Here is a 12,828-nt window from a genome sequence, read left to right as displayed (position 1 = left end):
GCCTGCAACGAGATGCTGAAAATCCACATTTTCACTTATGTAGATCATTAACATTTTCAGGACGCTTTTTCTTTTTAAATAAAATCTCTCTGGTGTTAATGACAGCTGTGATTTTAAAGCACGGTATTTACTCCTGGACACCTCGATCGAAATGGGTGAGCTGAGTCACAAATGCACCCTGGGACAGGGTTAGGGTTAGGGTTAGGTTTGGGGACAGCGATGCTGACATGTGGGGCCACTCCGGAAAAGCTCTTCCAGAACGGTTCCAGGAATCACTGCCAAAAAATGGAGAGCTCTGGTGGTCTGCATGGGTGTAACGAATGTCCCAGTTTGCAGATACCCACCCAACTGACTACCCTTCTCCAAGGGTTCGTGTTTCGCAGCTTTCAATGGACCATGAGTAGTCCCTGTTCATGACTTCCCCACAGTGCTATGTTCCACTCTCATATCTGGTGTACAGTGTCCAAGTAATCAGGCGGGCTCACCCTTATCTTTTGGGGTAGAGAATGAAGGAACAAACATGATAAATGTTCATCAGATAGCTGAAATGCATTACAGGAAGGGGCTCAGACACTGTCGCGATAAGCAAATATGAGAGCTTACTTGATACACAATAGAGGCTTCAGTCTGTTCCTAACTTCCCCAGGAGTGGCTTTGTAGAGCTGCCATGGGCACTGTGGGAACGTGGGCTGTTCCCAGGAGCAGGGCAGGCTGCTCCCTGCACTGTCTCCAGTGGGATTACCCATCCTGGGCACGTTACCTGAGGGGCAGGACATGACTCTGGGTGCTGGCTCCGCATGCTTTGGGAACACCTCCAGCATGGAGGCAGGGATGTCTTCTGCTGTACGTGTGAAATGTCCTTGGCACTGGTGAGCAAACTGGAAGCACCTTTAGGAATAGCACAGCTCATTGCTTCAGGGTTTGGGAAGGAGCTTTCAGCAAACCAGTCTGGTGTCTCAAAGCCCTGAAGGCTGTGTGTCCTCAGCAAACGGCAGGGTGATACCTCTCCAACACCTTTAAATGCATTTTGGCTGTCTCAGAGGAACCTGGTGAGAATCTCTCAGCACTCACAACCGAGGAGGCAAGCCATGGGTGGCCTCTGCAGACTGCTGGGGAACAGGAGCTGTTCTCAGCAACTCTTAAGCATTTGAGCCTGAGGCTAAGAGAGGGAGGGGGTGAGCTGAGATAAAGGATGCAGGGTGATTTGTAGGAGGAGACACTGTGGAAGGGGTGAACTTATAGCAGAAGAAAAGGGCAGCTGCATGCTTGACTATCTTATATGTATATATGTATACATATATATATGTATATATGTATATATGTATGTATATATGTATGTATATATATATATGTATATATATGTGTATATATATGTGTATGTATATATAAATCTATGTATTGCAGATATGAGTTTGTGCTTCTGGTACATCCCTAATGGGGGAACAGTCCTTCCAGAACTCCCAGCATCTCCTCTCCACTAAGGTGCTCAGCAATCCTTCAGCTAGAAGAGGTGGAAAGAGAAAAGGTGGGCAGGTTTGCTAGCATAGAGCTGCAAGAGAAGGAAGAAACTGAGAAATGAAGAGCTGCAATAACACGGGGACATTTTTGCCAGAGGTACTAATACCAAGAACAGCTGCCTGTCACTGAACTGCTTTTCCCCTTTGCTCACTAGGACACGTTAAATATGCAGAAGCTGCGTCACCTCCCTTGACAGACAACTTTGGAGATGTTTCCTGTATGTGGGGCTGCCTAAGAGTCTGCAGACAGTTGGAGCCAGCCCGGAGCTCCCAGAAATCACGAGGGAAGCCAGGCTGTGCAGCCACCTCCCAGGGATATCACAAGTCCCTGCTGGGTGCATGCATGGTGCCACGAGGACCTCTGTTTGTGCAGGACCATTGCTCTGAGAGTGCTTCCCCTGCTGCTATTGCAGCTCTCTGCAAGACCTCATATTTCTCAACCGATTTCCTTCCAGCCCCACATTTGCGAGTGCTGAGGGCTGTGGCAATTGAGTGATCAAGCACTCTCCCTGCCAGCGTTTTCTACCCGGGCCTCGTGCTGACCCTCAGGGTTATCAGAAAAGCCTTTCGTCAGACGTCAGCCGGAGCAGAAATTGGCATGGAGACAGCGCTGCAATTCTGTAAGGCGTTGCACTTGTACTGGCAAAGGTGGAGAATGCAGCCCTGGCATTTATGGTGCATCAGCCCACGCATGGTCACAGTGCCTGACGACGCAAAGAAGAATTGCGGCTGTAAAATTGCCCATAGCAGCTGAGCATCCACTTTGCCTTGCCTCATCCTCAGGATGCGGGGCGCTCTCTCAAGGAGCAGTTTCTCGCTGGTTTAACAGCCTGCAGGACCGCCCAGCTGCACGTTGCAGAGGATGCTTGGCTGTGAGATCCCAGCCCCATGCCCAAGGGGTGCGTGCACACAAAAATGGGGCCACCTAAGCCAGATACGGGCTAGATGGGAGGGTGGGGGACAGCCCTCCAGAAGAAAGGAAGCCGTAAGTAGAGCTGCCTCCTTGCTTGGTGCCGCCTCCAAGAGCCCCCAGGGCAGTGGCACAGCCTGGCTGCAGCCCCCAGCAGACCCTTGGGGCACAGCCACAGAGGCTGCTGGAAAATGAAACTTCAGCCCTGCTGGCAGCCACCCAATTTCAACAATTTTTTGTTTCGTTCTTGAAAGAAGGCAAAGGGGGAAGCTTTGTTTTCTCCCGGGCTTCTCAGAAATGCTTATTTGGGAACGGGGCATTTTCAAATGTCATATTTGGATGGAAAATGCCTTATCTAGTAAGAATAGTTAATCTTCCTCCAGTCTGAGATGCCTGAAAACATCCCACTTGGCTCTCCTCCATGCAGCGGACGGCTGACTCCCAGCCCTGCTGCCACGTGCTCAGTGCATGGGGGGACATGGGGAGTACGGGCTGGTTCCTCTGTGCCCAGAAGCACTTGGGAAGGGGCTTGTTCCTGTGCCGTGCTTTGAAAGCGGTGACCAAACCCTGTCAGCGTGTTCCTGAGACTGGGCTGCTGCCCCTCGTATAACCACAAGTAAGTCCCGGGCAATTAATGATCTGCCAGAGGTGCTCCTCGACTCGCGGTCCCGTAGCCAAATCCTGTGTTACTCATTAGACCACACATCCTCTCTCCTCTCTGAGTGGCATCCGAGCAGGCTGGTCAGGGCACAGGGAGCAAGGCGATGTCACCTCATGTTTATCTAGGGAGAAGTTTCCCACACTCCTTCGTGGCTCTTCTTGTTTTGATTCAGGGATTTTGTTTTCCTAAAGAGTTAAAATAAATCTCAAAGTGCGACTGCAGCACTTTTTTTTTGAGTGCGGTGTTTGTTGCTGGATAATCCTTTGAGGGAAGCATTAAAAAGCAGCGTGGCATTTTTGTCATCAGTCCGGAGTCGGCTGAACAAGGCTGGCCACGGGCTGTAAATGTGGTGCGGCATTTATGCATGACGGAAAGCGCTTTCCATCTCTCAGAGCTTGTGACTGCCATTTCTCTTCCTTCTGGCCATGAACCGCTGCTCACAGGCTTTCTCTGATCCAGCGAGACACCGTGGCACTGCCAGAGCCCGACTCTCATTCTGCTCACTCTGTGCTGCTCCAGAAGCGAGGACAGACAGGGGACACCTTCTGCCCCATGCTGGCCCCTGATCTCTGGCCACACCAGGAGGAAATTTTTCACTGGGAGGGCGGTGAGGCGCTGGCACAGCTGCCCAGAGAAGCTGTGGTGCCCCATCCCTGGAGGCGCTCAAGGCCAGGTTGGATGGGGCCCTGGGCAGCCTGAGCTGGTGGGGGGCAGCCCTGCCCACGGCACGGGTTGGGGTGGGTGGGCTCTGAGGTCCCTTCCAACCCCAACCATTCTGTGATTGTACACACGCGCTGCTATGGGCAGCTCTCAGTTGCCACAGTATCTGATAGGCACCAAATCACATCCCAGTTAGTGTCCAGCCCAGAATTTGGGAATCCAGGGAAGAAAGGTTTGTTCTTTCATGCTCTCTTTCTCTTTAAAACCACTTTAAATCAAATACAACTGCCTTTAAAAATGTGGTATTTTTGAAAAGCTTTTAAGATTTTTTTAATCTTTTTCTTATTTTTTTTCCCTTTGATATTCAATATTATCAAAAGCGACTGGAGTGACATTAATGGTAGTGAAACAGGGTCTTGACCTTCTCCAGAAGGTCCAAAACAGCACTTAGAGCCTCCACCTCACTGCCCATTAGTGCGGTTTGAAAATGCCTCCTGTGTGATGGCTGGGATGATACAGTAACCTCTCAGAGAATTTCTTCAGTTGCACACAAGTGGTGGGTTTTTAAAGCCAAGAACTTTCCTTTTTCTTGGTGCCTGTTTGAGAAAAGTTTTCTGGCTGATGCCTGAGGAAGTAGGAGGAGGGGACAGCAGCAGAGAACAGCCATGATGCACTGTAAGACAGTGAAAGGCACTCCACATGCAAACTCACGGTGAGAATGGGGTCATTCAGCATTGAAACTCAGCTTGAGGTGCTTCTCATGGACACAAAGATTTAATTAAGCCTGTGATGGGCTAAATAATACCAGATTAGTGCTTTGTTTTGGAGTACTACAGACCTTCCAGACTGAGGAGCCACACTGTGGTATGTTCCACTTGAAGATTTGGCCTTTAAAACTCCACTCTCTTATCACGGTCTTGTAACCGAATCACAACCTATAAGCTGATAAAGCAGCTTTCCTGGCCACTGTGTGCACTTTTTTTTTTGATATCTCAGTAGTAGCATTTCATCCTATTCACCAAAAAGGCCCTCAGTGACTTTCAAGGGACAGGAAACCTTATGAAAATACTGCTTGCTGGAAAACCAAAACTTCCCTTCTATAATCATTGCTTGTTGACAGCAGCGTGGCTGAAAGGGCTGCAGGAGGACTTCCTGTCCGCACCAGATCAGGTTACACTGCTGTCCTGTTTCCCCTACCACTTAAGTCTGGGATGTACGTGTTGGGAGCAGAAATCCATAGGAGGTATTGGAGAACAAATGTGGACCAGAGCTCAAAGAAAGCCCAGGTGTGTAAGTTCTTCAAAACTGTCCTTCCTGAGTCCTGCTTACCACACCTCACCTAGCTCCATGCACAGGCACCAGGAGGCTGGGCCACTGGTGTGACCCAATGGAGACGTGCTTTCTTGTGCCAGACCTTTGCAGCCCCATCCGTTGATGCTTTCATGGTGGTTCTTTGTTTTGTATTTTCCTGCATCATCTTTCTATAACTGCTGCTTTTGTACAGTCTGTTCTTCCCAAGGCTGCTCCTATCCCAAATGTAAGATAAGATGGAATAAAGTGGGATGGGATGGGATGGGATGGGATGGGATGGGATGGGATGGGATGGGATGGGATGAGATGGGATGGGATGGGATGAGCAGGCAGAGGAAGGCAGTGCAAGGAGCCAGCAGTGTCTGCCCTTCTGCGAGGCCAAGGCACTGCATGCAGGTGGCAGGTCCCCAAAGGAGCCCATCACAGGGAAACCTCCTTTGGTGGATGGGACACATGAGGACCATCTCAAAATGCCAAGAGAGCTCAAACCCCCTTGGGAACCTGAGGGAACGGAGATCAGGGAGGCTGATGGAGGTGAGACCTGAGCATGGGGTCAGGTCTCATCAGTGTGACAGATGAGGGGAAGCTTCCTCTGGCTCCAGATGAAGACCCACAAAGGGCTGCTCATAACACCCCCTCTCCTGCTGCGCTGCTAGGGTCTGCAGGGCAGCTGGGGCAGAGGAAACCAGTGGGAAAAGGCAACAGAAGGTACTGCAATGCAACTTCATGCTTGCCAAGTTACCTGGTGGTTATGACCATTCTTCATTAACAAGCCCCAGTCCTCAGGCCTGGCCCTTCAGCCTGTAATGGTCCTCAGCCTTTTCAAGATTGAGGAAACCTGCCTCAAAACCAACCAGCCTCTCCAACCACAGCTTGATCTTTTTTCACTTTATCACTGAGGGCCCTGAAGGGCTGCTCATTCCTACCACACAGTGCCCAGTGCTTATCAAGGATTTCAGGATACTTGCCACTGCGCAGTACCTCTCCTCACTCCAGCCTATGCTCTGTGTTGGGCACAATGGAGCCACTTCTCAGCTCTCTGCTGGGCTTGGCCACAGTCCACCTCATCCATCAAATCTGCAGCATCTGCAGCTTCTCTCTCACAGGCTGAGGGGCCACACAAGCACTTGACATCCTTAAATCCTCTCCTTCCTCTGTTTCTACAGTGCTGCTTCCCTTCTACCCCAGTCCCTGCCATCTTAATGGACTGCCAAGAACTGCACTGTTTTATAACCTCATCCTACCTGATTCTCGCCTGCTTATTCAGAGCAGGGCAGCTGAACTCATCTGTTTCATCTCTCCAGCCAAACCAACCCACTTTCCCCATCCCTCTGATGCCACCCTCCTCTCTTCCCTTCCACATTTGGCTAAGCCTCTGCCCTGACATTTGAAGCTCTGGACCCTCTGACCACAGCTCAGCTCAGCTTTCCTCCCACTCTTCCCTTTCATGTGGGAGCACCAGGGCCTCATCTCTCCTTCCACTCCCTCCAGCTCCAGATCCTGCACATGCTTCCAACTTCCCATCTTCCCAGGCAGCCTCTGTGACCATAAGGGGTCTGGATTTCACCCACTCAGCAACTTGTCCGTGTTCTCCAGCTCACCTCACACAGCCTGCCTTTCACCTATGCTCCCTGCTCAATATTGTTTGTTCCTTTTGGGGGCCTTAGGACAGCAATATCTCCCCTCCCAGGCAGCCCACGCTGCAGTCAGACTTCCCTGTGAGATGTGGTGGTGTTTATGTGCAGGGCAAAGACACTGACCCAGTGGCAAAAAGCAGCTCGTTCCTGTGAAAATGCTCACACTCAGCTCTCATATCACTCCTTTTCTACTTCTTAGAAAAATATATACACCCGTTAGTTTTGTTCACAGTTTTTGTTTCATCACAAACACATGCTCCTTCTGTTATCGAGCACAAGGACTTGTTGTGGTGTAGCAATTCATTCGGAGAAAGCTATGTGCCACAGACAGTAAGACAAGCTGCAAGCTTCAAGGATCACAGCCATAAACCCTGCTCTCCTCCCTCCCTCGTGTTTTCTCTCTGGCTGAGATGTGCCTGCAACTGCCGTGCCCCAGCTGGAGTCAGCTGGGATGGAAGGGGACAGCTGCTCTTGTGGTTGTGGCTGTGAAAATAAAGGGAAATGAGCTTTGCACAGGATGGAGCACCTCATGTGATCCTCAGCAAGCACCTCAGCGTGTCTGCTCTCCTTTGGCTTTGGACATTTCTCACAAAACGTGTGGTGGTGCTACCTCCTCCTGCCCTGGGTCGAGGGTGCCTGTGGGAGACCCAGAGACAGCAAAGTCAGAGCGGCAGATGGGTTTCCCATATCTCAGCTCTGTACCCCAAGCACAAAATGCTGCTGCTGAGTCCTGAAGGCTCTGTGATCCCCCCTGAAATGTCAGCTGCTGAACGGGAGCTGCACAGGCCATGGCTAATGGAGAGCATTTTTCTTGCAGACAAGCTATCAGCCAGAAGAGAAATAAAAAGTACAAAGAATTCTGCCTTAATGACTTCCAGCACCACCCGCTATGCTCAGAGAGCTGCCATTCCCCAGCTTGTCTTTTTGCAGCTCTGGACACTGAATGTGCCAGTTGGTAATACGGTATTTGTGAAACCTCAACAATGCCCTTAACAATTTTGCCTGTGAGACACAACCACTGGCGTAACACGTTCCATCTGGGAGAGATTAAATGCAGGAGCCCACCTGTCTGACACGTCCAACCCATTAGCAAACCTCGTGTGGTACAGCCAACCAGCCATTCCAGGTGTCCACAGTGCTCTGCTGTCCTCCAGGAGTACCGCTCCGGCCCTGCCGCATGTTACTGCTCAGCAGTTTGGATGTCATCAGCGTGTATGTGTCAGAATATTTTCAGCGTCTCCATCAACAGCTGGCTCACCGGACTCCTAGAGAGCTATTGAAAACATTATAGTGCTCCTTTTGCCTGTGGCAGAAGGACTTGGCCCACGCAAGCTGTGCATGCAAGGGGTGCAGACGTGGACAGTGAAATAATCCTGGCCAGGGGTTCAGAGCTGCAGCACCTTAACAGTAGGATAGGAAAATGAAGGATGACAGAACCCAAATTACTATCCCATAGGGATCTGCCTGCTCTTCACATCCCGGCCCCCAGCTAACTGCGTGATTGTCGCAGAATTGCCTCTCCTCTGACTCATGATGTTTCTGCGGGACGCCTTGACTATAATGTGACTTCTCCCTGAGAGCAATTATTAGGGAAGCATTCATTCTCACTGTTTGACATAATGTCGACATTAAAAGTGCTGTGTGTGCACGGAGGAGGTGTCAGCCCTGTCTGCGCAGGGCCCGTTGAATCGGCGTGTGTGCTCTCTGGGCTGTGGATCAGGCCTTGGGGAGCAGCTCCTGAAAACGGGGGGACTGCTCATTCATTTCAGCTTCCAAAAGCACCTGAAAGCCTGCGGGATTCAGATCCTGCTAAAGAAAAAAGAGCTCCGAGTGGACCCTGTTGCAGCACTTTCCCGCTGTGCAGGACGAGGTCCCCGAGCAGATGTAAAAGCTTCCCTTCTTTTTTTCCTTTTTCTTTTTTCCTCCTCGCGCATAAATTAATGACAGCCAAAATGTAACGCTGGTCACTGAGCAGAAAATCAAAGCTGGTGGGTGGGCAGCCAACCCTGCCAGCCTCACCGCATCCACTCTGCGGGGATAAGCGGCGTGTTACCGCGGCTTGTCCAAATCCTTCGTACGCTCTCGGCCAAAATTCACAAACGCCTCATATACTTCACAGGGTGAATAATGAAGATGTGCTGATTGCTGACTGCATGGGGCTGCTTACGCAGAAAGGCACCGCAGCTTCTGAAAACCCAAGGCCACACCACCAAACTCTGCTCTTTGGTGGCTGCGTGTGGCTTCTTCTATTACCTCTGCACTCCAGGTGATGCCCTGGCTGAAAGCCCGTGGACCTCCAAGCAGGCAGAATTATGGCATTTAGCACATAATTACAGAGTGTTTGAGGGATCTGGTTTGCCTGTGGATGGGCAGAGCCATTACATGCTTTGCAGATGGGGAAATGAAGGTGGAGAGAGAAAGGCGATGAAAGGGAAAAGCTTGCAATTGAAGGGCAATTTGTATTCATGGTGGAGGGAAATGTAAGAGTTTCCGTAAAGCACTGAAAAACATATGCAGAAAGAGAGGGAAAACGTTGCAATTTTTGCTTCCTTTTACTTTTTGCTTTCTTTTTTTTTTTGTCATTCCAGCCTAACTATTGCCACCTCCTCTCCCAGGTCTCCATCCAGCCTCATGCGGCACTGGTACCTGAGTGAGCAGGGAGCCCAAGAGCAACACCTGTGTCTGCTTCCAGTAGGGTCACTGGTGATTTCCTTTCTTTAAAGCTTTCCAAAATATTCTTCTTTTCTTTTTTTTTTGGGGGGGGGTGGGGGAGAGGTGGGAGTGATGGAGTTGGGTGTCCCATCCCAAGTAAGCATCCCTGTTATGTAAGCAGCGGTGCTTCGCTGAAGCAAAAGAGGAGTGTTGGGAAACACTGCCTTCTCCCCGAAGCAAGGAAGACTGGAGCCTGTGTGCAAGGAGGTTTTCAGCAGTGGTACTCCCTTAAATTGATACTTGCACAGGGGTTACAGCACAGCTTGGGGCCACTGGATTGGCTGTGGGTAATCGTGGGGGCTGGTGCTCTCCTCCAGCCCCAGGCAATTTGCCACTAACAGCATTTTCAAGTGAGAATGTCTGTTTCTGAAACTGGACGCTTGGTTCTTGATAGTTTGTTGTCATCAATAATTCCTTAGCGAATGGCTGTACTGACCGGCACAGGGTCACTGGTGAACTGCATTGCTGTTCATGCCTGTAATATTCATTGCTCATTCTGTGGGTTTGGTCTTGGCATTTTTTCCTAGCCCCCAATTCCCAAATCAATATTTCCTTTTCATAAAGGTTGTTGCAGGAATACAATCTCTCCAAACACTCGTGCGGCTGCTGTATTATTTAACAAGCCTCCTGCTTAGGAAAAACAGCATAAAAATGGAGATGCTGAAAACAGAGGATCCTGCTGTAGGCTGCTCCATAATACCTTCCTGTTCAGTGAAGATGTGGTAATGGATGTTTTCACTGCAGCCTCACTCCACTCGTGGTGACGAGTTCCCGTATCCTGTACTTTGCTTGTGCTACACTGCAAGCTTGTGCTCATCCACTTCAATGTGTGTTCTGTGAGGCAGCTGATTCCACTTCCTTTAAAGCATCCAGAGAAGGACCCTCCAGCACTAACAGATAAGGCACATGTCTCTTTATGGCTTATCCCTTAGATTTTGAAGCTGAGAAATCTACTTTTTGCCTGGGGAAAATATTAGCCAACATCACTAGGAGGTTAAAGCCTTTGGTCACAGGTTACGCTATAGTTGGTATTACAAACAATTTTTTTTCATGCTGTCAAAGAGCAAATTAGAAAATATACTGATGTTCTTATATGTTATCTCTTACTATCATTAACAAATGAGACTTCGGAAAAGGTTTAGCCATCAGACTGGTTTTTATTGCCATGATGTGAAAGATTGGGATGCAGTGGGACCCAGTGCAAATCAATACCCATTTTGTCTTCTTTCTTTATGCCCTTTCTGCTTCCTCTGTGAATGACAGAACTTCGAGGCTTTCAGCTCAAAACCCCCTGGTGGGATGAGTGACTTGTGAAAGTGGGATCACGCTGGCTACAAGAATCCATGCCGCAGAGCTCAGGACCATGCAGGCATCTCACTGTCCAGAAGTTCTGGATGAATTCAGCTCCTGACCTTCTCACCTTGGTTTGAAGTGGGAATTGCTGTATAGCTTGGTCTCTTACTCTTCTGACCCTCTATGTTTTATGCATCTAGTAATGTTATTCCTTAAAATAATCTACTCACAGAGTATGGCATTTCCTATAATCAGATAATCTTGATGGTATAAAAAAAATAAAATGCTAATAACTAAAACAGCATCCAAAGAAAGGATGCCTCATCCAAAAACATCTTCATAAAAGGCATATCTTTAAATCGAGACACCAGTCTATGTTATCCACAAAGACCAGTAATCACAGACTGAATTGTAAGAGCTTTCTCCATGTGCGTACTACAAAACTTGGGAGTGATTTGCCAAACAGAAAAGCATACATTGATCAGGGAAATAAAAGCTTCACCACTGATCCTCTGAGAGGTGATGGCTATTAGCAGAAAGAAACTCAACACTGATCTGGAAAGTGCAATGTGAAGATGCCACACAACGCCAAATATGAGGACAGTGCTGTGTGCTCTCTGCTTCTATCAGTCGTGTAACGAGAAGGGTGTTTCTACCTGAAGTACAGACACCTGGCTTCCTACTCAAGCACCACAAGCAATCTCCTCTGGTAACACAAACTGCTTACTTCACCCCAGAGTTAGAGCTCACTGTAGAACCATCTGGTTTGGAGTTGTCTTGTCACTACCCATCTTGTGAAAGATATTTTCAGGATGCTAACAACTCCATCCAAAAAGTTCTTCTGTTTTGTCACCCATGATCACATATATTTAGATGCCATATGCCCTGTATTCTCCTTCTCCGGAAGCTCTGGGTTGATTTGTGCCAAGAACTGAATGTAAGAAATTTGCCTTTTGTGTGTTATTGTTCATAGACTCTCACTCAGCCCCTGGGACTGAGGCATAACGTATATGCGTACATACTTGAAAATAGATTGTCTTGGTGTCCCACTCACAAACTGTGAGCCAACCCGCCTCCCCCACTCCTTGATGGGAGTCATTTTGCCATTTGGGGCTTATGAAGCAAGATCTTTGCTAACCCTCTTGTTCTCTGAAATGCTATATATTGTCTTCCCCTTCATCCCAGCCTACAGGCAGAACCAGCATGTGAGGATGTACGATGCATGATTCAATGTCATGCAAAAATTCTGCTGAACTCCTCACATTCTGCAGCAATAGTAATCTTTGTCTGGTCTGCGACCGGAGAAAGCAAGCTCCAAAGCGTGCAAAGCGTGTTTGACCTTACTTTCAAACACCCGTGTGCACACTCAAAGCCCCAGAGAACTCATTACATTCACAGTCTAGAAACTGGTGTTTTGTTCTCCGTCCCTGCTCCGTCTGCCTTTGGATGAATGCAGCTGAAAATGTCAGAGATGCAGCTCCTATGTAACGTAAGAGGAGGATTACAGCTTTCCTGACATCGGAAGGGGGGGTTACAACAATGCAGCTGACGTAGGAAAGGACAGATTACAGTGCATCTGACATAGTAGGAATTATAGAAAATGTATTTACAGCGATGGCTGGAAAATGAATTTAATATGCTGTTCCAGAGGACAATAAAGGCGTGTTGCAACAGTTCTCCCCCCTCTGGAAAGTCGTGTTTCTCACTTGTCCATCAGCACAAACAATCTGTGCTGTATGGCAGGAAATATCGGACGCAAATATCGCATTAATCTCTACGGAAGGATACCTGTTATCGTAACTTGCTCATTCACTAAGGTCTCTCAGTAGTGGCTCAGACAATAGGTGGATATATCAGGTTTTCCCCCTGGGAGAAGTGTACCACAGGCACAGTGCGGCAGCGGCGACTTTGATTTTGTTTCTGTTTTCTTTCAGAGCAAGCAAAGTAGAGGGGGGAAGGGAGAGGGGAGAAGCCCTTGATTTTTCTGCACGTGGTGGACAAATGCTGCTAATACCCTCTTCAAAAGAGGCAGAGCGTAGCCCCTTGCTGGGCAGACGTACAGCCAGCCACAAGCAGATAAAGCAATTACGTGGGACATCAGGAAAGCGATTTCCTTTCCACTTCAGA

At 48.9% G+C, this 12,828-nt stretch overlaps 1 protein-coding gene across 2 annotated transcripts; it reads left to right on the top strand.

Moving 5' to 3' along the window:
• The first annotated feature begins 2,890 nt into the window (after nt 1-2,890).
• On the top strand, nt 2,891-12,377 carry LOC121107592. 2 transcript variants are annotated; one of them, XM_046905983.1, is made up of 4 exons: nt 2,891-3,761; nt 4,869-5,034; nt 9,312-9,399; nt 9,973-12,377. In XM_046905983.1, the coding sequence occupies exons 1-4, from the start codon at nt 3,641-3,643 to the stop codon at nt 10,132-10,134; spliced, it is 537 nt and encodes a 178-aa protein (XP_046761939.1). In that variant the 5' UTR covers nt 2,891-3,640; the 3' UTR covers nt 10,135-12,377. The 2 variants fall into 2 exon arrangements, with proteins under 2 accessions (XP_046761939.1, XP_046761936.1); XM_046905980.1 differs by having other exon boundaries at nt 9,285-9,399.
• The last annotated feature ends 451 nt before the right edge of the window (nt 12,378-12,828 follow it).

Source organism: Gallus gallus, chromosome 1 (assembly GCF_016699485.2).
Source record: "Gallus gallus isolate bGalGal1 chromosome 1, bGalGal1.mat.broiler.GRCg7b, whole genome shotgun sequence".
Taxonomy (NCBI): domain Eukaryota; kingdom Metazoa; phylum Chordata; class Aves; order Galliformes; family Phasianidae; genus Gallus; species Gallus gallus.
The sequence above is the reverse complement of the archived record's forward strand: the minus strand, read 5'-3'. Positions and strand labels throughout refer to the sequence as shown.

What these genes read in the sequence shown, in the direction of transcription:
- LOC121107592 (XM_046905980.1), top strand. Translation starts at nt 3,641, where the DNA reads ATGCTGGCCCCTGATCTCTGGCCACACCAGGAGGAAATTTTTCACTGG. An exon ending in AGAGCTCAAAGAAAGCCCAG is followed by an intron (nt 5,035 to 9,284) that starts GTGTGTAAGTTC and finishes TTGTCATTCCAG; the next exon opens with CCTAACTATTGCCACCTCCT. An exon ending in TGCTTCCAGTAGGGTCACTG is followed by an intron (nt 9,400 to 9,972) that starts GTGATTTCCTTT and finishes CTTTTCATAAAG; the next exon opens with GTTGTTGCAGGAATACAATC.